The 23134-nt window shown below is 37.7% G+C and overlaps 3 protein-coding genes across 5 annotated transcripts in view; 2 read left to right on the top strand and 1 right to left on the bottom strand.

Annotated features, from left to right (window-relative positions):
- Nucleotides 1-697, top strand: part of LOC111870784 — an 11091-nt gene extending 10394 nt beyond the window's left edge. Inside the window, exon 6 of one of the 2 annotated variants that reach the window (XR_002843916.2) lies at nucleotides 610-697. The gene's annotated coding sequence lies outside the window, so the exon portion shown is untranslated. Of the gene's footprint in view, nucleotides 1-606 lie in introns of both variants that reach the window. The other variant, XR_002843917.2, reaches the window with a different exon arrangement.
- The window catches only part of LOC111870786 (protein shisa-5), a 4858-nt gene extending 1635 nt beyond the window's left edge, over nucleotides 1-3223 (bottom strand). The window contains exons 1-3 of one of the 2 annotated variants that reach the window (XM_023863314.1): nucleotides 2959-3223; nucleotides 1923-2085; nucleotides 698-825 (exon numbers count right to left, since the gene is read on the bottom strand). In XM_023863314.1, coding sequence (XP_023719082.1) covers nucleotides 698-825; nucleotides 1923-2085; nucleotides 2959-3028 — 361 coding nt within the window. In that variant the 5' untranslated portion in view covers nucleotides 3029-3223. The remainder of the gene's footprint in view (nucleotides 1-697; nucleotides 826-1922; nucleotides 2086-2958) is intronic. The other variant, XM_023863315.1, reaches the window with a different exon arrangement.
- Nucleotides 3224-3717: 494 nt separating this feature from the next.
- On the top strand, nucleotides 3718-18701 carry LOC111870785 (RING finger and CHY zinc finger domain-containing protein 1; the record flags this gene model as incomplete). The annotated part of the gene is given in 7 exon segments (XM_023863313.2): nucleotides 3718-3825; nucleotides 11047-11208; nucleotides 12176-12331; nucleotides 14177-14359; nucleotides 15076-15171; nucleotides 15875-15974; nucleotides 17135-18701. Coding segments are annotated over 7 exon segments (864 nt in total). The 3' UTR covers nucleotides 17236-18701.
- Between the last annotated feature and the right edge of the window lie 4433 nt (nucleotides 18702-23134).

Genomic DNA, 23134 nt, shown 5'->3' on the forward strand with positions numbered 1-23134 from the left:
GGGGCGATGTATCTGTCCTTGAAACTTTCCACAAATCCTTGCATTCTTTCACCCCTACCCTAGAACATTGTGTTAGCATAACGGGACCAAAGAATGCAGAGCTTGGTTCACACTAGTGCAAAAATAGTGTTACAACTCGCCATGTGAAACAAAAGTGAATGAATATTAAACAACATAAAAGCCTCAGTAGCCCCGGTTAAGCTGCAAACCAGTTAATCCGCCCCCGGATAGAGAGTTGACTGTAAATGTAATTACTTGCTGCTCAAGTCAAATGCATGTCACAGTGACCACAAGCATTTCAGATGGTAACATTTCAAGGTTGGCTGATAAATAACATACAGTGTAAATGCTTCAATTAAAAGATACAGGGACAAGAAATGACAGATCTATGTGTCTGTTATAATGTATAAAATTATTAAAAACTGACAGCTATTACTGGTTCATATGGAGGAACGTCTGATGCAGCAAAAATTGTGGTTTGCCACAGACAATGTTAGCCCTAAAGGAAACTTGATTTTCTAATATTTATGTAGGCCAATGCACTATATAAATATTGGTCACTAAAAAGCTTTTATATTTATTGTTTAATACAAAGTTTTATTTCAGCAGTTACTACTTTTGGTAAGAAGGGAAAAGGCCCATGTCTCTACAACCCTCCCCAAAATGTGCAACTTGTTTTGCCATTACTATTACGTACTGCCGTAAACAGTTCCACGGTGCCGCCTTTTGTATAGCAGACAGCAAGGGCAACAAAAGCAACACAAGCAGCAAGCAACCAAAAACCCGACAGCAACTGCGATCAATATAGGCAAGAGACCTGAAATACTGAGAGAAATAAACAACAATCAAAATCCAGTGTGTAAAATTATATCATTTTTCATAAATTAAACATATATTAAACAAGTAATTCATATGATCTAGACTGTAAAAATATTAATTTATGATAATTGTGATTTGTGAGCCATTCATCATAGAATATACACAAGAATCCTTGGTTTCAATCTACAGACACTTACTGTAATATCTACCACTTAGTCTGGCCACACAAATTTGGACTTTTAGCATGATCAACAAACCTACTACCAAACACATAATAAGTTACTCTGATGACAGTGAATGCTGGAAATTGTCTAGAAATGTTCAGGACTGGCACCCTCCCCCTATTTAAATCTCTCTCCAGAAGATAATTTGCACAGGACACTGATGTTTTTCTAAACAAAACTGAAACATGTGCCAGAATACAGGCATAACAACAGAGAGTAAAGTAAATAAAAAAAGTAGAGGTATCCCTGTAACAGACCGTGGAGGCCCATAGGGTTGTCAGACGTAGAGGCTCCCACATTTTCTAGACAATCAGCTCATATACGCCGGCCGCCCTTTATCCCCAAGAATATTCCTGGTACTAATTTCTGTTAGAAGCTGAGTCAACCCTAGGGCCACAGTCAGGCTGGAAGGATTAGGTCAATTGAAAAAAATTGAATGACCTCATCGGGACTTGAACTCATGACCTTCCAGCTTGTAGCATAGTGCCTCAACCAATTATGCTACCATGTGCCCCCATAACAGACAGCATCTGCTATAATCTGAGTAAGTCTTATTTGGAATGTGTTACAAGACAATAGGTTGGATGATTAAGCAAGCAGTATTATCTCCACTGTCTTATTAGATGGAAGGAGCAACTGACACTTCTACATAAATGGCCCAAAATTTTTGGGAAGCTACAGTGTGCACTGTAAAATTTCATGTCGTGGAGTAAGAACAACTGGACTGTGAAGCTTACTACTTGCTGGCAAACCGTGCAAAAGTTAAAATATCTATAACTTTGCCTCCAGTCAACTTCCATATTAAGTATGTGATTTCTTGTGCATGGGGGCAACTTTACCCATAACCTGAACAAAGTGTCATTATGAATATCAGCTTACCTAGTGGAAATAAACTGTGCACTGCTACAGCAGTAAACTCGACCATTATCCACACAGCAATATTTGTTGTCTGGATTGTCAAACAAAGTAGGGCAAGTCTTTATGTCCACAATATTAATCTTGTCCAGCAGTGACGGCTCATGGTCAAAATCACACTTCATGCCTGAAACAAATATTTAACTTGTGCATCATGTATGGAACTAAAACTGAAAATTCCTGTACATATAAACCCTTTTACTGGAAATATTTTTAAATACAAAAATATCTGTGATGCAGCAAAATGGTTTTACTACTACCACCGTCTTCCAAACATGGGTGCTCACTGAAGAGAAACTTGATTAAATCATCACAAGTTTGAGAATCCTTGCACAAGAGAACAGTGTTCAATGTTACTCACTGCAAATGCCCCCCCTCCCCCAAATATTAATGTAAATGTAAGAGCATTTCCAGCATGTACTGTAATCTGGTTAAGTTTTATTTGCAATGTGTTAAAAGACAGGTGCCTCAACGATTTGCAGGAGGCTCTAAAATGACTGCACTATATTATAAAAACAATTTCTTATTGCCACCATTAACTGGCCCAAAACTGAGAGAAATAAAAAAGTCAAGGCTATTATCATCATTCAAAATTAATATCTTCAAAGTATGGAGATTTGATATATCTGATTAGCTGTAGGGCTCACAGATCCAATAACCATTTGCCCACATTCGATAGCAGGTTATTGCTGGTTCTGAAAGAATTATAGTACTTGTAGTAAAGTACACCAAAATTCTGGTTAAGTACCTAAGGACTATTAAAGCTGTCCCACAAACCGGAAATGTGTAAAAACATTTACTGGGGCAGGGAAGAAAGGTGACCAAGAAATATAGAATAACCCAAAATTTCTACACCTTACGATTTATCCGCCCCATTAGACCTTTACAATGTCACCATTGGCATAACGCCCCACCCTTTTCTGATAAGACAACTGCAACATCGAAGTCGTGAATGTTTCGTTACTTATGTTACTACGATTGTTTTCAGTTTCTTACTTACTTTTAACGCCATGTAGCGAGGACAGGACAATAAACGATACAAATAGAGCATTCACGTAACAGTAAACCATGTTTCTCTTTGTCCTTGTCCAGGAAAAATTCCCTACTCCTGTGTTTTCTCAAAACAGGATCTACGGAACGAGAGTTTGATGTTCCTTCACAGACTACAGCCTACAAGGCCTACAATACCGGCCAATTCTGACTTTAGGCGTCACACGTTCCACAGGTCCACAGCGTTCTACCTAGGTCTATTAGTGAAAACTACGATCACTTTTACCGAACATTTAAGAACAAGAACACTGGAGGCACGGATCACTATGTATCAGGGGTAGTAAAGCACTGTACTCTCAGACTCGATGATACCACTGCTCTGCTATAATATTGTCACGTGTATGGGTGACTATAGACGGGGTTTGAATTGGTGAATAAATTTAATGACTGCTTATACACTCACAACGCTCAAGACTCTTGACTACAATTAGCAGATCACTGACACACAGTCAGTTTAAATGCAACAAATTTTATGCCGTCAACAATGACCGCTTTTTCACATTTTGGGCCCTTAGTCATATTTAAAGTGATCGGATAGGGAACTTAAAATTTGAAGTAAAATTTATGTTGATGTATTTGGATTCATGCTGTTTTGCGAAATAAAATTGTAAAGTAACGTTTGTCCGTACATGCTACTAATTTCACTCGGAGGTGCAACGTCATCCAATGCGACCTAATGACGCTCATGACTAATGACGCTAATGACTAGCCAGCCAGTCCACTTGCACAAGCGCAGTTGATTCGTAGGTGAATGATGGCCCACAAAATGGAAGGTGTTGTTGGTTGCGAACACTACAAAAGGAAATCGAAATTTGTCGTAAGTAAATTGAGTTCCATCATATTCTAAATCATCGAATAAGCATTTCAGCGCCAAAGGTTGTATAATATCTTATTTTATTCTACTATAATTATCGGAAAAGTAACTGGACTTCAGTCAGATTTGCGTCAGTGGGATGTGGAAATGTTTTTTTAACCAATGCTGCAAGTTATGCGTGGTACTCTGTGCCTGAAGTAAAATAAAACAAATACTGAACATTACAGAACCATAACCAAGGGGTTATGAACTCCCTGGTTTTCCTCCACGTTTGGCACATAGCCAAATGTGTATATATATGTGGAGAGGAAATTGCGTTTGGCAATTTTGTATTTGTAAAATAAAACGTTGTAGTAATACTTACGGACACCTTTTATGTAGCTTGCATGCCTTTGTAATATGTGCTACAGTGTAATGTTTTTGTAACCTTGATGTCAAGTAATATGTACACTGAGAGCTTGCTGAATATTGTGTGCACTTTCAGTATGCTTTGGAATGGTTGAAATTTTATAAACATGGTTATTTCACTGATTAATGTTGTGTGTACGGCCTTTTGTAAATTCATGCAAAATTATAGTGTGCATAGGCTCTTGTCTTCTTTTTTTGTTAAGTTGAAGGTTACTGGAATATTTTATAAACTATTTCATTATCCTGACCCACAAATATGTTCTTATGAGATGTTTCTACTTTACAAAGTTCCTTGGCTATAGAAAACTATATGCATGCCCAAGGTAATCCCCACTGCTTTCCAAAACAAAAGGGTAGAACACTTGAAAGATGTGAATGCAGATTTATTTGCAGTTTTTGAGTGTATCATTCAGTCAGTTTGTAGCATTTCAATTCATGCCTTCTGTGAAGCTTTTTTTATTTTCATGTGCAGGCTAAGTGAACGGTTGGTTATTATGCAGCACACTATAGTGCTAGTTTTATACATATTTAGTAGCCAAATGATCACAGTGTCATTTCACCCTTACACTGGGTGTCAGAATAAATCAGTAGAACAGTTCTTTGAATTGTTGTAATGTCGCTGTGACTTAATTCTATGAATGTGTGTAATTATTGGCTGGTTTTAATTCAGAGTAATAAAAAATTGCAAAATATCTCTGGCAGCCGCAGATTTATATGGAGGCTTGGAGGAGTACATTTTACCAGCATTTTTATGAATGCTAATTAATAGAATTTTTGGCATTCCGGAGGTAAACTATTCCCCCATTCGGATCTCCGGGGGGGAAGTGTTTTTAGAGGAAATTTCATGCAGGCATTACAACAAGAAAAAGAGCGAAGATCAGAAGGAACATCATGGCTACAAGATTGGTACATGGAATGTAAGGGCCTTGAATCAAGCAGGCAAATTGGAGAATTTGAAAACGGAAATGCGGAAGAATGAGGTGTCTGTTTTAGGGGTCAGCAAAGTGCGGTGGAAAGGACAAGGTGAAATAAGAAGTGGTGATTATACAGTGTATTATTCTGGAGGTGAACGGGCTGAAAGCGGTGTGGCATTAGTGGTGCATAAGAGTGTAGTGAGGAGTGTTGTTAAGAAGATTGTTTGTAATGACAATTATTGCTCTGAAGTGAAAGGCGGAACCGGTAGATATACTGATTATGCAAGTGTACATGCCAACATCAGAGTATGAAAATGATGAAGTGGAAAAAGTGTATGACACAATTGAAGAAATTTTTCAGGAAGATGGAAGAGGTGACACAAACAGCATCATATTAGGAGACTGGAATAGCACTGTTGGAGATGAATCATATCAGAATATTGTTGGATTACATAGACTAGGAAGACGGAATCACAGGGGTCAAGTGCTTATTGACTTTTGTGAAAGAAATGGACTGATTGTTACCAACACTTGGTTCAAGAAGCCAAAGAGAAGGCTTTACACGTTGAAGGAACCTGGGGATTGGAGGCAGCATCGGCTGGACTACATCCTTGTGAAACATTGATTCAGAAACAGTATGAAGGATGTGAAGACGCTGCCTGGGGCAGATATTGATTCTGACCACAACTTACTGGTTGCCAAGTTTCGAACCAGGTTGAAGAAAATTATAAGATTCCAAAAGCACAGGCCTAGATGGAATTTGGAGAAGTTATATGCTCAAAGACAAAACGTACAGGAGACCCTAGAAGAGAAACTCAGTGCAATTGAAAGTGAAAGCAGAAATGCTGAAGTGCAGTGGAACAATATAAAAGAATGCATGTTAGATACTATTAGTGAATTGGTTGGTAAAGTTGAGAAGATAGCAAGAAAACCATGGGTTACACAGGAGATGATGAGTAAAATGGAGGAGCGAAGGAAATGGAAGAATGTCAACAATGAAGAAGGCAGGAGGAAATACAGGAGACTGAGGAATGAATTGAAAAGAGCCACGGACAGGGCCAAAAAGGAATATCTTGAGAAGATATGTAATGAGATTATGGAATTTCAAAGAACAGGCCGTTATGATTTGATGTACATGAAGACAAAAGAACTAGGATGGAAAGAGAATCATGGGATTCAAAATGTTGGCATCGAAGACTCCCAGGGGAATAGAATAGTAGATCAGAGGCAAGTGCTGAAAATTTGGGAAAATTATATTTCAGAACTATATGATCGACCTAATCGGCCAGAAACCTTAGAAGTTGAACCGGAAGAAGAAGTAGATACAGACGAGAAAGGACCATATATTTTACAAAGTGAGGTGGAAAAAGCTATCAAGGAAATGAGGAAGGGAAAGGCTACAGGAGATGATGATGTACCTGGAGATGTGCTCAAGTTACTGGGAGAAGGTGGTTTGAAAACACTGACAAAACTAATGAACACCATATATGAAAGTGGAGAGTGGCCCAAGGACTTTACAGAAGTTACAATGATTGCCTTAAAGAAAAAGACAAAAGCTACAAAATGCAGCGACCATCGCACAATAAGTCTTATTGCACATACAGCAAAGATAATAGCAAAGATACTTAAAAGAAGAATTGAAAGGAAAATAGAGGATGTACTTGGAGAAGATCAGTTTGGATTTAGAAGAGGAAAAGGAACCAGGGATGCAATTGGGATGATGAGAATTATAGCGGAACGAACTTTGGAGATAGATGAAGAACTGTGTGTTTGCTTCATAGACTGGCAGAAGGCATTTGACCGGGTAAACTGGACCAAATTAATGCAGATCCTAAAAGAAACAGGTATCGATTGGCGTGAAAGAAGATTGATTAGCAAATTGTACATGGATCAGAAAGTTAGAGTACGACTGGACAGGGGGGAGACAGGAAGTGTGCAGATTGGAAGAGGAGTTCGACAAGGATGCTGTTTATCACCAATTCTGTTCAACTTGTACAGCGAATGCCTTACCAAGGAAGCTCTGGATGGGCTCGGTGACTTCAAAGTAGGAGGGCAAATTATTCAAACTGTGAAATATGCAGATGACCTTGTGTTAATGGCTAAGGAAGAAACTGTGCTACAGGGCATGATTGATAGACTAATTGAAATTGGAAGGTGCTATGGCATGGAAATGAATGTGGAGAAAACAAAAGTAATGAAAATTTCGAGACAACCAACCCAAGTCACAATAAAGATAGACCAAAAACAACTGGAGAATGTGAAATGTTTTAAATATTTGGGTAGCTTGTTAACAGATGATGGAAGGTGTACTTGTGAAATTAAATCTAGGATTGCCATGGCAAAAGCTGCATTTAGCAAGAAGAAGAATCTTTTTACCAGCAAATTGGACTTAAGTTTGAGAAAGAAAGTAGTGAAATGCTACATTTGGAGCATGGCTTTGTATGGGGCTGAAACTTGGACACTTAGGGCAGTAGATCAGAAACACCTGGAAAGCTTCGAAATGTGGTGTTGGAAAAGGATGGAGATCAGTTGGACCAATTATGTGAGAAATGAAGTGTTATTTAGAGTCAGTGAGCAGAGGAATATCCTACATGAAATAAGAAAACGGAAGGCTAATTGGATTGGTCATGTTTTACGCAGAAACTGAGAAAAGAAGTTATTGAAGGAAAGATAGAGGGGCGGATAGAAGTGACCAGAAGACGAGGAAGAAGACGTAAGAAGATGTTGGATGACCTTGGGGACAGAAGAGGATATTCTCATTTGAAGGAGAAAGCTCTAGATCACATTAAGTGGAGGAACTGTTTCCGAAGAGACTGTGGACCTGTCGTCTTGACAGATTACTGATGAATGAATGAATGCATGATATTTCAGGTTTCAATTACAGTCTGAACTACCACCTTCATATACCTACAATACATCATCCTATCAGAGGGGTGTATTGTTCAGGTGTCAAGCTATTTAACACTTTGTTGTCAAATATCTTAGTTTTAAAGAATGATAAAAATGAATTTAGGTTTGTTTTTTAAAAACTATTTGCAAAGTAACTCATTTTACTCTATTGACGAATTTGTTGAGCATGCAAGGGGTTCTAAAGTTAAGAGTTAATAAATGGTCTGTGTGCTTGTATTATATGTTGTTGAGACTTGCTTGTATGACATCTGTGTTTGTAATGAATTTTAATATGTTATAATGAAACTGTATTGATGATATGGCTGGCCAGTGTGTGTAGAATGGCAAGGTGGGCTTTCCATGGCCCATGTGTGTTCTTGTGCTGTCTGTGTGAGGCCTAATTATATATTTTGTTGGACCAAGGACGTATGATGTGTAGTCATCATGAATTTGTAATGTGTGACATGTTTTATATCCAGCCCTATGGGGAATGTTTGGATGCATGAAGTGAAAATAAATGTAAATGTAAACCACATAACCAGCTTTTGTAGGTTATCAGTACATAACTTTCAGAAAATATTTTACTCCGTTACTATTTTATGTAAGAACATGCATATGGTTTGATGCCTGAATGTGGGCAGTAAACATGTATCAGCTAGGTAGCAATACAGTATCAGTATCAGCATCAGCAGATATGGAAGCTCGTGTGAATTAAACCCAAGCCTTGTATGACTCACCATGAAACATATCATTCTGAAGGAAGATTTCTATGTGGATGCCCATTTGTACAGTTATTTTCTATTAAAGTTACAAATTTGGAAGCTAATCGTATCACATGCTAATCATGTAAGTTGAATTTTGGGAGCAAACATTTTTCATCTCCCTTGATTTGGATGATTTTTTAGCAAAAATAGTACATAGGTATGTGGAGTCAGAAGAGATGTGAATGCCTATATCGTGAGGAGGAGGAGGAATACATGAGATTGAGAAGAAAGTTTTAATTTCCATTACCTTACACTTGGTTGTAGGAGTTCACAGTAACTGGCAATTTCTTGAGATGTTACTGAGATCTAGTGAAACAGTTTCTCATCTTTGTACAATACAAAGCTCCTGTTTCTTAGGTCTGCAGTTTCACTTTGAGGTTCTGTTGGCATTTCAGACCAAAATGTTCTGCAGATAAAGTTAAGGAAATATTATTCTGCTGAACAAAGTTACCAATTTTGTGTCATATTTTGCAAAATGTGATTCAGACCCTTGCTGTGGTAAGTTGTCTTGATTAATTTTCTTATTTACTCCCTTCTTTACATTCACAGAGCTGAGCCTTTCTTGAGGAGCTGCCAATTCTGCAGCTACTCAAGAATTTCCCAGCATTTTATAGAATCTGAAGGTTCATTACTGTGTTCACAGGAGCCCTCCACTGGTCCCTATCCTGAGCCAGATCTATCCAATCTATCCCATCCTATCTCTCTAAGATCCATTCTAATACTGTCCACGCACCTATGCCTTGATTGTCCCTGTGGTCTCTTTCCTTCCGGCTTTCCCACCAATATCCTATACACATTCCTCGTCTCCCCCATTCATGCTACATGACCTGCCCACCTAATCATCCTTGAATTGCTCATTCTGATTATACTTGGAGAATAGTACAACCCATGAAGCTCCTCATTATGCAGTTTTCTCCAACTTCCTGCCACTTCATCCCTCTTCTGTCCAAATATTTTCCTTACACTGTTCTCAACACAGGTAAAAATTCGTGTTATGTATTCCTTAGTTTGCTTGTACAGTAACATGCTAATATTTTCCTTAACACCCTGTTTTCATCACAGGTAAAAATTCCTGTTATGTATCCCTTAGTTTGCTTGTAGAGTAAGATGCTAGTCATTATAATATCGTCCCTTGAGAAGCATTTTTCATGGGACCAGTTATGAAGCAATTGAGCGTTAGTGAGTAACCTTAAAGTATTTTATTAAATGTTAATTTTGGAATCTTTATAATTGTTCTATGTTGCAGTTGAGACATTCTAATATGCTGTCATCTGTATGATGTGCCCACCATCAGTTGTTTGTTCATCCACTGGATAAACAGTTTAAATTAAAAGTATTCAAGCCCACATGTTCCTTGTATAATGACATTAACTTACAGAGCACCCACTCTGAAGTTCTGAAATATTCAGCTTCCATACAGTCGTTTGTACTGTGCTTTAACTTATTTTAACTTCTGTAACAATTTCTAGGATTTTGATGCACCATTTATCACTGATGTAATCCACATTCTCCACATTCACAAATTATTAGTAAACATGGCTGTCCATACTATGGCTTGTCATTCAGAACTACTACTTCAGCATAACTGCTTAACAGGAGCTGCCCATCTTCTCAGCTGCAATTGTCAGTGGGATGGAGTGTGTGGACTGGATTCATATTGTTCAGGGTAGAGACCAGTCTTTAATCAGTTACATGTGGATCTTAGTTCAATTTTTGTGTTCCTCAACACAAATTGTACAAGTGCTCATTGTTCTACATATATTTTATTGACATTGGCCACCATATTTGCTACCTCTAGAGCCGTGATCCTGGTGATAAGAGTTGACACTGGACAAGAAGTGAAGGATTGAAATTTTGTGTTCCTCCACACAAATTGTACAAATGCTCATTGTTCTACATATATTTTATTGACATTGGCCACCATATTTGCTACCACTAGAGCTGTGATCCTGGTGATAAGAGTTGAAACTGGACAAGAAGTGAAGGATTGAATTTTTGTGTTCCTCAACACAAATTGTACAAGTGCTCATTGTTCTACATATATTTTATTGACATTGGCCACCATATTTGCTAGCTCTGTAGCAATGTTTCTGGTGGTAGAGTTTTGAAACTGGGCAAAGAGTCAGGTGTAGGAGTACTGAGCATACCGTATTTGGTTTTAGGCCTGTAGATCGTTATGTTAATTTTACTATCAGCTGCACCATCGTAACAATATTTGTAGTATTGATCCTGTTCATCTTCATTTTCAGACACCTTGCTGCAATAAAGTATATACATGCCGTTTCTGTCATGATGAAAATGAGAGCCACTGCGTAAATAGGAAGGATGTGACTGAACTTGTGTGCACAAACTGTGACACCAGGCAGAAAGTTCAGGCAGAATGTGAGAATTGCTCTTTACGATTTGGCAAGGTAAGCTGCATTTTGTCTGAAATTTGTTGTCTGTGTAATGATTGTGAACAGGGTTCACATATGAGGAAAAGAAAAGCTGTTGAAATAGGGATATCCACAATGATATTTCCTTTAGATGTATTTTCAATTAATGAACAAGTGCATATGAACTTCATTGTGTTCATCTTTACAACTTCGCCTTGGATGAACAGGTTTTAATGAAATGCAAGATGATACATGGATCTGCAGAGCATCCACCCCCAATTTAGGGGTGGGGGGTGGGGATGTAAGGTGGGTAGCAGAACTGAAATGAATGTTACATTTCCAGAGGCTTCGTAAAGTCTAGTATTAATAAGAGATGTTTCTGGTGACCATACAGAAACCATGGGCAGGCAGGTCTGTTATGTGGATTACAGCCAGATGCCAGTAAATGTTAATTTATTTCACCAAATGTGTAAATATTTCACTGGAAAGTACAACATTTTTGCATAACACATGCAGTATGTACTAATTTTTATTGATGAGGCAGAATTTTTTCACCCGTCCCTGACATGGAGATGAATGTTTTTATTAAGCCCTAGTTATAATAGGAGCCAGAATAGCATGGTCAGTATAGCAACTGGCTACGGGCTGGATGACCAAGGGATTGGAGTTCAAGTCCCCAGTAGGGTCAAGAATTTTCTCTTCATGTTGTCCAGACCAGCTCTGTGGCCCACCCAACCTCCTCTCCAAAGGATACTGGGGGCTTTTTCCCTGAGGGTAAAAGGGCAGGGGCATGAAGATGAGCCTCCAGTTAGTGCTGAGGTCAAGAAAATGTGGATATATACATTCACTCCCCCATACGCCTTCATGGCTTAGTGCTTAGTTAGGTACAGGGACAACTTTACCTTTACCTAGTTATAGTTCTGAGTGCTTAATGCATGCACAAGTGTGTGTTTCATGTATGTGAAACAGTTTTTGAATTTAACAGAAGTGCCTTTATTGTTAGTATACATGCTTGGAGTGCAAACTGTTTGATGACGAAGAAAAAAATCAGTACCACTGCGATGGTTGTGGGATATGCCGTATTGGTGGACGAGATAAATTCTTCCATTGTGAGACGTGTAATATGTGCCTTCCTATCAAATTAAAGAACAGGCATCGGGTAAGTATACTGTTTAAAGTTATAAGATGATCTGTGTTTGGCATGCAAATGGTGGTATCCATTGCATTATTGGTTCTCCTTTGATGACTTCAAGTTTTAATATAGTTAGCAGGTAATGGCTTTCATCTTTTAGACAGTTCAGTTAATTTGCATAATAATATTAGTGCAGAATAAAAATACAGGGGAGAAACATTCATGAATGTCTTGCTTTTACACATGAAGAACCATGGTACAGTAAAAATATGGAAATTGGTGGCTTGAGAAAGGAGGGAGCACATATTGTAGTCTTGAAAATGTGCAAGATCATATGGCCTTAATTGGAGTGTACAATAAGGAAAGACTGATAAGGAACTTCATGAAAACTGACATTTGATGATTATTTATTTATGGTTTATTAAACAGTATTTGCAGTACCAGACTGTATGCTGTCAAATGAGAAGGTGGTTAATGAATAATGAACCAGAAAGGATATGGAAGTAAGCACCATAATCTGAGGTTTTATCTTGAAATTTGCCTGGAGGGACAGAGGAAACTCACAAAAAAACCTTGGTCATTATAGCTGATCTCCAGACTTGAGATTTGAACCAGGAACCTCCTGAATATGAAGCAGGGTTGGTGTCCACTGGACCATAATATCTGGTTGGCATTTGGAGATACTTCATGTAGATTTCAGTACTGAATTTTGGTATGTTTGTCATTGCTTGTGCAACTGGATTCTGAATTCATATTGGAGTTGTTCCTTTAAAAGGGCTGTAATATGTTGTTCAAAGAATGGGAATGAGCTTTTTGGAAGAGATAAATTATTAGTGATGGTGGGTATGGTAAATGAGGATTAATTGAATGAGAGATTCTTAATTTCAGTATCTGATGTGTGTGGAGGCATGGGTCAGCCTGAGTAATATTTGTCAGAAATAACCTTATAAGATGTGGTATGGATAGAAGCAGGGGATAAGGATTATGAGGATTGTTTACAGGCATGGGGATATAGGTGTACAAGAGGCAACAAGACAAGCTTGGTTTCTGATGTCTGGAATTGTGGTTGACCAATATTTGGCTTTATTAAAGAATGAATATCACTTCATGAAAAATTAATATTAGGTTTAAAGTACCTGTCAAGTTTAAACTTTACCAAAATATTTCATTTAGGCTATTAGTCCATCCATGAAGAAAATGGCTGAAAAAATAATGATGTTAAAATGTTGCCAGTCTCAAGAAAAACATTCCTCTAGGATGATTTGATGGGAAGTCAGAGATAGTAGTTGGTAGTGTGCAGCAGATAGCCTCGCATTGTGAAATGCTACATCGACAGTCATAGGGGATCTTGGTTTGTGAAGGAACAAATTAATGTATTGCTGGATATATATATGTGTAGCAGCTAATGTGTTGTTATTTATTATTGCTATTGGGGTGAGACTAAGTCTCTTGTACTGCGGCAACTTCTGGCCTATTGTACCAGAGCTAATGTGTTAGAGAATGATAAGATGCTTTCTGACTTGCAAAAACGTGTTACAAATATATTTTATATATAATTTAGTCTAATGACGGAGGCTGTTAATTCCATCAAGCAACGCTTGAGATAATTATTTTGTAAGACTTACAAGTGTCATTGTGGATTGACCACTGCTTTACAGTGTTACATATTAATGCTATCTAGACATCCAGCAATTGAAATTAAATTATCTGAATTTCCATTTTTGTAGTCAGCCATTTGGGTGTACTTGAATGTCAGCCAGCTCCATTTACTGCTTGCTTTGTATTGAATGATGTAGAATTAACCAAATGTGTGAGGGAAGGATTATATATGCTATTGGATTTAGTATAGTTGGTTTGTTTCTGTTTCGACAGTGTGTGGAGAATGTCTCTCGTTCAAATTGTCCTGTGTGCCTCGAGGACATTCACACGTCACGGATTCCTTGCCATATTCCTGAATGTGGCCATCTTCTGCACAGAACATGTTTTGAAGAACTGTTTCAGGCAGGTCACTATGCATGTCCCACCTGTCAAACATCACTCATTGATATGTCACAGGTATGCTGGCAGTGGCTTCTGAATTATGAAATGAATGATAAAAATTAAGTTTCAGTTTGTGAATACTTTGAAAATCTTCTCTTTGGAGTTAACGTTTTTAGTGTTAGTGTTCTGAAGGAGGTCTGTGTATCAGTGGACGTGATTGAAGAGTACTGTTATCTAGGCTTTGACTCCGTTTAGTCTGGTAGATGTTCACTGACATTTTGGAGGAATGTAGTGCATCAGTATTCAGACTCAAAAGATATGCTAAGCAAGCAATGCATGAGAAATGAGCAGAGAGCTATGGATGTAGTACATTTCTCCAGAATGTTAGTGAATTTCTTCCAGACTACACTCAGTCACATTCCAGAAGGTAGTACTCATTGAGGTCTGTATGTGTTTCAACTAACTGAGAGTCCAATGGAAGTCAAGAGGGAATGTTGATGTCCTTTGAAATATTGTCGTTTCTTTAATCAGACTCAAAATTTGTAATTCATTCTGTGACATGGGTATTTCAGTGGAGATCCTCCAGATAAGTCTGTTAAGCATGCACACTCGTGTGTGTGTGTGCATGCGTACATATGTAGTACATGTACCAACACCTCCAGTATGTTATATCAGTTCAGAATATCATTAGAATTAGTGACTGCAATGATCACAGTTGTGTCTCCACCCTTGTAGATTAAACTCAGTTGAACTGCAGAAATATATGCCTGAAAGTTATGTTTATTTTCTAGCTGTGGAAATATTTGGATAATGAAATTGAGATGACACCAATGCCTCCAGAGTACAGAGATTTTAAAGCTGAAATTCTATGCAAGGATTGTCATGAAGTAGGTATTCTACAGGCAATAAGACACTATTATATTTTCAGTAAGTCTGCTAGATGTGACAGAGTACGGGCATTTTGTTCTGGTGAACTAATTTTAACATAGGTCATTTGAAAATCAAATTAATCAAGTTTCACTTGAAATGAATTTCGTAATTCTAGCAGTAGTAGTAGAAAGAACAAGCTCCATTGATTGATTGATTGATTGATTGCTATATGAATAGCATAGATTCTTGGAAGGGTATGTGTCAAGTGAGAGTACAGTATTCCATATTGAGAAAGACAGTACAATTACAAAGCATTCTCTGTACAGACAAACTACTGTAACAGAATGACTCATGTATAGTTACACTGTTGACAGTTGCATAGCAGTTTTACTGTAGCTAGGTCTATAAAATTATAGACAGCAATCAGAAATTTGATCACAGTCAGTATATACAGATCTTACAACCACACACATTATCACAGTGATGTTAGTTTTTGTTGCAACTGACATAAGAAAAAATATGTGTGGTTTTAGTGAATGTTGTCAGTTTATGGGTGTGAGAAAGTATACAGTAGAAGCCATGTGTACTTGTGCTTGATGTGTGTGTAATATTTAATTTTTACATGCATAGAAACATTAAATTGAATTTTACTTGTTCTTTTCACACACATATGAGAATTTGTCATAATTCATATGTTCCTTTTTCTCCTCCTCCCTCTAGGAGTCTGTAGTAAAATTCCATGTGGTAGGCTTGAAATGTATTAATTGTGGATCATACAATACATGCAGAATAAAAGGTTCTCCCAAACCAGATGTATCCGGTAAGTCTTACTTGTATAAGCTGATTCTCAAAAACATTTGGGTTACGTAACAGTTAAGTACAGTAAACTTCCCATTATCTGGAATGTATGGAGAATGAGATGTTCTGGTTTCATGATTCTGCTGGGTTGCATGTAAAAATCTCTTATTGAAACCCAATTTTCCCCACAGTTTTACCACTTCCAGTCTTTTACAATACCAGTTTCTCCCCAAAAGGTTAAACAGTGCATTTCTGCTTTGGTTCTTGCATTGGGGTCTTAGCTGACAGTGGAATGATGGGTGAAAGGTTTGAGATATACACTAACACAATCACAAATGCAACTAGCCAGTACTGTAATTATGGATCACTATCACTGTAATGGCCACCTCTGTGGTCTAGTGGTCAGAGTTCCTGGCTACAAATCGAGAGGTCTGGGTTCGATTCCCGGCTCTACCAGACTTTTTCTGAGAAGTAATGAGTCTGGAATGGGATCCTGTCAGCCTTGTGATGATAATTGAGGAGCTGTTTCGAGGAAATAGCTGCTCCGGTCTAGAAAACCGAAATTAACCGCTGTGGGGATTTGTTGCGCTGACCACGCGACACCCTCTATCCGCTAAAGTTAGCACTAAAATTCGCCGATAAGTGGTGGTTGCTTGGTTCGTATAGTTTGCATGTGGACTGAAATCAAGGAAGTCTTATCACTAATGGCAGCAGCATGAGGCAGTGCTGCTAGTGGTAGGTGAGAGAACTACTGCATGGCAGGGGAAGTAGCTATATAAAAACCATAAATTTTCTTTGACATTTTTGATGGTTGAATGAGAATTGGGATTCTTCTATACCAGATAACCAGAAATGCTGTAGAGTAGAGAAAAATCTCTGACTCCTGCCAGAAATTGGACCCTTGCTGTCCAGCCTATGGCCCATTGCTCTGCTGACTTAGCTATCGTAGCACACTTTGGATCACAGTTCATGTTGGAAATTTTGTATGTTATGAAAACAGAGGCTGAATTTCTGAATACTGTTCAGTTGATCTCCCTGGAAAAGTGTAACTGATTGACTAAAGAAAAGATTATTTTGGTATTAACTGGCTAAATTTATCTGTAACTAGTGGAGTCCAAAATAATTGGCATTGGGTTACTTCTGCAAAATAGTGATGTAAATTTGAATGGTTTACCATTTCAGCTCGTCAGGATGGACAGAATGCAGCTGGAAGCTCAAGTCATTCTTCCAGTGGTGGCTCCCCTGGTGCAGGAAGTGAAGGTCCATGTCCGTCCTCAAAGTAAACGGCTTTATTTGTGCAAAAGTAACTTAGTTTTCTCTCTATATCTTTTATTTTGTTCGTAAAATTGTTATGACTAGTTGTTCTGGATAGCACTGTAGCATTTGCTTTACAAATTTATAATTTAGAAGGTGACTGGGTGCTAAGTATATTTGTAGTTATGTAGACCAGTGTTTATTAACAGCCGAGCCACGGCCCGGTAGCTGCCCCTCGTGTTATAGAAAAAAGAATTTACCGAGCCGTGGTCTGACACAGGTTGAGAACCACTGATGTAGACAGATCAGTTAAAAGATCATTGTTGATAACAGTATGGTTCTTGAACTCTTGGTATCTCCCCAATGTATATTCCTAATATAAGTTGCTAAATAATTTTGTATAATGAATTATTTACTTACTGAATATTAATAGGGAAGTAGGAATCTTTAAAACTGCCCTATCTAATAGTTTGACTTGAAATACATCTTCAGCTTCATTTCAGATCCTTTACAGTGACAAAAGATTGTAATAATATTGGGTTATTGCACGCTCACTGATTGATGTGGATATGGTGTAAGGTTTTGAAACACTTGCATCTCTTGGTGGACTTATACACAAACTGTATTTTTGGTGATGAACTGTTTTAGTTTGTTGCCACAGAAAAGTCCTAAATTTATATGTGGATTGTCTGCAACAAAAATTAATGGTGGTAAGCAGACAAATTTTAGGTATATATGGCAGTCTTCAGGCTTGGTATTTACAAAATCTATGCTAAGGTATTGGATGTAGTTGTTACTTGATAAAGATGAATTTTAGTGTATGATTCAGAATTCATAATTTAACTGTTTTATAATGGAAGTGCATGAAGTTAGAGCTCCTGGGTTTGAATGTCATTTCTCCAAAAATTCTGGAATAAGTATAACTGTATATTTTGGTTTAATATCTAAATGTACAGTTCCGGCTGCTGCAATCTCAGAGCTGCTGAAGTGTTGGAGTAGGATGTTATTAATGGATGACTTGGTGATGGATTTATGTGTTATAACTTTGAGTAGGTGGTACACAAAGTTCAGTCACAAAACCTGGGGGCCTAAAGATGCTGAGAATCTCTGGTGTAATCCTTACACCATGTTTTTTATGACATTACTGGTGTTTGTTTTCCAGTTACTTTGGAAACTCTAACCATTTAAAGTTTAGTGTTCATATTCCTCCTATATATGTTAGCATGTCTTATTACTTGGTGCTGAGAATAAAGATTAATAAAGGAAAACAGTTTAATGTGATTATTCATTACAGTGCACGTAACAGATCCTTTCATTGACTAATTGGAAGTAATGTCTCTGCTGTGAAATTAAATGTTAACAATGTATTTCACAATGTTTCTTCAACCATGTATTTGTAAGATATGTATGTGGTGTAACTATGTGTTGCCATGGAAGTCTTGAATATGTATGAAGCAACCATTGTACATTTTGAAGTAAAATGGTGTATACAGCACTTGGTTATGCATATTTGTAATGTAGTTAGGATGTGAATTTGCAGTTTTAATGTTTATACTTTTGCATTTGAGGACTATTCTGTACATTTCATTATTTATTTATTTGTATGAAATTGAGCCCAGGAAAGGGTGGGTAGAATGGGACAATAAACTATTACCTCCCTCCAGTTGACCTTTCCTGGATCCTTGACCATTACTTGTGATGATCCCCAGTTAAGGAGTACAGTGCAATAAATAATTCAGTGATGCTAATGTGATAGAACCGAATAGGTATGTAACTGACAAAACATACACAGCGAGCTCTTGCATTTACAGCCATGACCATTTATCTTGGTGTGCTTATCCAGCAGGGTGGTTAGTAGATCACAGGGCTAAGGACAGGTAACAAATATAATCAAGTGTAACAGCAACAAGCTTAGCTTTTTTGCTCGTTTCTTGCTTGGCTAACCATTCAGCACTGAAGATGGAGGTGATGTTTTCCTCCAAAATGACTTGCTTTCTTCAAAATGCATGATGTTAAACCCAAAGAAACATATTTTTCACACTATAATAGTAGGTGAAATATTGACTGATTTTTCATTCATGTTGTAACAATGTAGGGGGTACGCAGTAGTATAGTTGGTTGAGACGCTTTGCTACAAGCCAGAAGGTCGCAGGTTCAAGTCCTGATTAGGTGGATTTTTTTCCAACTTACCTAATCCTTCCAGTTGCACTGTGGCCCTGGGGTCAACTCAGCCTCTAACAGAAATGAGTACTAGCAATCTTCCTGGAGGGTAAAGCGCGGCCGGCGTATAAGGCTGACAGTATCACCAACTGTGAGTCGATTGTCTAGAAGAATTGGGAACCTCAACATCTCGGAACCCTATGGGCCTTCATGGCCTGTTACTTACTTACTCGTGGAGCTGAGCCCTTGAGGAGCCGCCAGTTCTGCAGCTACTCAAGAATTTCCCAGCATTTTATGGAACCCAAAGGTTCATCACCGTGTTCACAATCCCAATCCTGAGCCAGATCAATCCATACCATCCCATCCTATCTCTCTAAGATCCAATCTAATATTGTCCACCCTCCTATTCCTTGGTCTTCCCTGTGGTCTCTTTCCTTCTGGCTTTCCCACCCATATCCTATACGCATTCCTTGTCTCCCCCATTCGTGCTACATGACCTACCCTCCTCATCCTCATGGCTTGTTACAGGGATAAAAAAATTGTAACAATGTAACACTTGAGAAATTCCACACGTTTGTCAGAAATGGTGATGCCAGCTCTCAAGGCTTACATCAACCTGTTATACATTGACTCTTTTATCTCAGTGTATCAGTGTCTGTTCTTCAAGTTTGTATTTCCTAACCTGTAGCTGATTTTTGTGTCATATTTTATTATGAAATGAGAGACTACATTCTGGTTTATGTTATATTTAATTTTAATTTTGTTGTGTTTTGTATAACCTTTAGTGGTATGTAAACATCTCATTTAAATTATATTTATTTTGGATTTGTTTTGTCTTTGAAACCAAGACATAAATTTTTGGCTGTAATCTTTGTGGTTTTCTGTGTTATGTGCAACAGAAATTAAATATGATCTTATCATACATCCACTGTTAAAAGTTTCATTCCTCTGCATTAACCTGATCATTTAAATCCTTATGTGAAAAATGTTCTGAGCAAAATTAGATGCAATATAATAAGCAGATGCATATCCCATATATAAATGCACAGATGCCAACACAAAAGATTTTTTAAAAAATACTGCTGTAAGGTAGTTGTTAAAAATAGGCAAGCAAATATTATATGAGCACTTGCTCATGCTGGTTCCTTGCTGAGTTTCTTTCTTCTACCCTGAAGATGGAGGCGATACATTCCTCTGAAATGTCTGTTAACACGATATCTACATGGCGCCACACCCCAGAAGACTGCTTTCTTCATAGTCACTGCTGTGAAAACCTCAAATCTTACAAATAATATATGGTATTTTGATGGCCTTTTAGAGGAGATAATAAACAGATTGTAGTTTATTTCCTCCCAAGTCACTGAACAAGTTGGCCCAGACAGTTTGAGGAGAGAACAAAATAGAACATAAAATAATAGTAGTGACAGACATATTGAAGAATGTTGTCTTGTGGGATGTGGCACCACGTAGTTCTTTTGTGAACTGACGTTTCAGTGGCTGTAGCCATCTGATCATGCTGGTTCCTCGCTCGAGGATTTTTCTGCCCCAAAGATGGAGGCAATACGTTTCTCCAAAATGTCGGTTCACACAAGATCTACATGGCGCCACATCCAAGAAGACGGCATTCTTCATAGCCACCGCCCTGAAAACCTCAAATCTTATACAGTTATATTGTTTGGGAGAAGGAAGTGAAATTCAGAAGAGAATGAGCAGAAGGATCAGCAGAGAATAGAGCTGAATTCTAATAAATTACGGTAAGTTCTGGGAAGAACTAATTGCCTGCTTTCTTTNATTGCAAGGAATGTAAATACTAATGCGAGAGTAATACTAAATGATGCAACGTTTGAACAGAGATATTTATTTATTTTGGAAGTGAAATTCAGAAGAGAATGAGCAGAAGGATCAGCAGAGANCCACCGCCCTGAAAACCTCAAATCTTATACAGTTATATTGTTTGGGAGAAGGAAGTGAAATTCAGAAGAGAATGAGCAGAAGGATCAGCAGAGAATAGAGCTGAATTCTAATAAATTACGGTAAGTTCTGGGAAGAACTAATTGCCTGCTTTCTTTCACTGTAATCTGAGTATCTGTTACGATGAGCAGAATGAAAACTTTAGCATGTATGTGTAATGAAGCAAATAAAACCATAAAATTTGGGAGGCTACAATGTTGGTACTGCCAATGGGAGTGATTTATCAAGTCCACAGTTGACATGGCCTCAGATATCATAATGTATATATCAAGTTTCAGGAAGATTGGTCTGGGCATTTAGGTATATTAAGGTTATTATCTCGGAAATCTGAGGGGCTTTATTGTTGCCATTACTAGTGGGAAGGATTTGTCCCTTTGAGATGACCTCAGATGGCACGACATCACTTAACATCACAGTCGAGTGGGTAGGTAACTTAGTATTCAGGAAGTCTGATGTCAAATTTTGAGCCCTATGTATGAGCTCTATATTTTTTTAAAAATAATGTAAATACATGTCCGGCACTGCGTGCAGGGGTGAGGGGTGAAGACGGTTTCAGTTATGACGGATTGGAAAGACCAGAGCCTAATTCATCCCACGAGTTACAGTTTGAACAGTTCTGGCGGGCTGACTGTCAAGTTTCAAGTCACAGATCAGATCAGGTTATCCAACATTAAGATTCAATTAGAATTTCTGTTTTGTTGACATCATGATTACTTTTGAGAATCACTGTAAATATATGACTGTAACAACGTTCGTATCGAATAAATGTGATTACAAGTTCTGTGTTTAGAAGAACTGAGCTGTTGAAAATTCAGTACCTGCAATTAACAATTCTCTAACCACCGATACCGCCAATCTAATGGCAACTACTACTACTTGATTCGCTGAGAGAATTATATTTTATTTTACGCTGAAAGTAGTTGATGTGTGATTTGTATGATACATGTCATAAATTACATGTTGTATATACAATGAATTGAATGCAATATTTCCATGCTCCGTGCCTGAAGTTACATGTTGATTAGGAAATAATGGAACACGCGCCGACGTGCGCAGTATGTTTGAAGTAGATTGCGAAAGGCGTGAAGTGCTGATTGTTAATCATTATAACTTTGTTAGATTATTTTATCTTTAGTTGTGTGTGTTGTTTTTCTATGTATGTGTATAGGTAAGCTTGTCATATAAGGAGAGCTTATCAAATCACGTTAGTGTGGGAGTTGTATGGAGACCTGCTTAAGATAGAATTAATTTGCACTACCATTTGAAATGCTACTACTATTCATGTTTTAATGTCATGCAAAATAATTACTACGGTTTCTGTCCCAGGGATATGTCCGTGCAATAAAGGAATAATTTTCTTCATTGTGTTTCATAAATTTTGGCAGAAATTTCGTTCAGTACAACATATTTTTGAGGTTTTGTAAATGCATCATTGTAATTATTTATTTTTCTACTAGTGTTTATCATTTCCCATATAAATTCTTGTGTCATTAGGGTATATTATTGGTTAAAATGAAATATTATGGTGTAAGCGGTGTGATGTATTCTCTAATTGAGTCATATTTAGAAAATAGATACCAAAGAGTAAAATTTAACAATAAGTTATCAAATTGGGGAAAAATTGATAAAGGAGTTCCTCAAGGATCGATTTTGGGTCCGCTATTGTTTTTGATTTATGTAAATGACTTACCCTCCTTTATACAGTGTTCTGTCCCATCACATACATCAGTTGTGCTATTTGCCGATGATACAAGTGTAATAGTAAATGAATTAAATTTTATGCAGCTGGAAAAAAAA

Source organism: Cryptotermes secundus, unplaced genomic scaffold (assembly GCF_002891405.2).
Source record: "Cryptotermes secundus unplaced genomic scaffold, Csec_1.0 scaffold499, whole genome shotgun sequence".
In the NCBI taxonomy this organism is placed as follows: Eukaryota; Metazoa; Arthropoda; class Insecta; order Blattodea; family Kalotermitidae; genus Cryptotermes; species Cryptotermes secundus.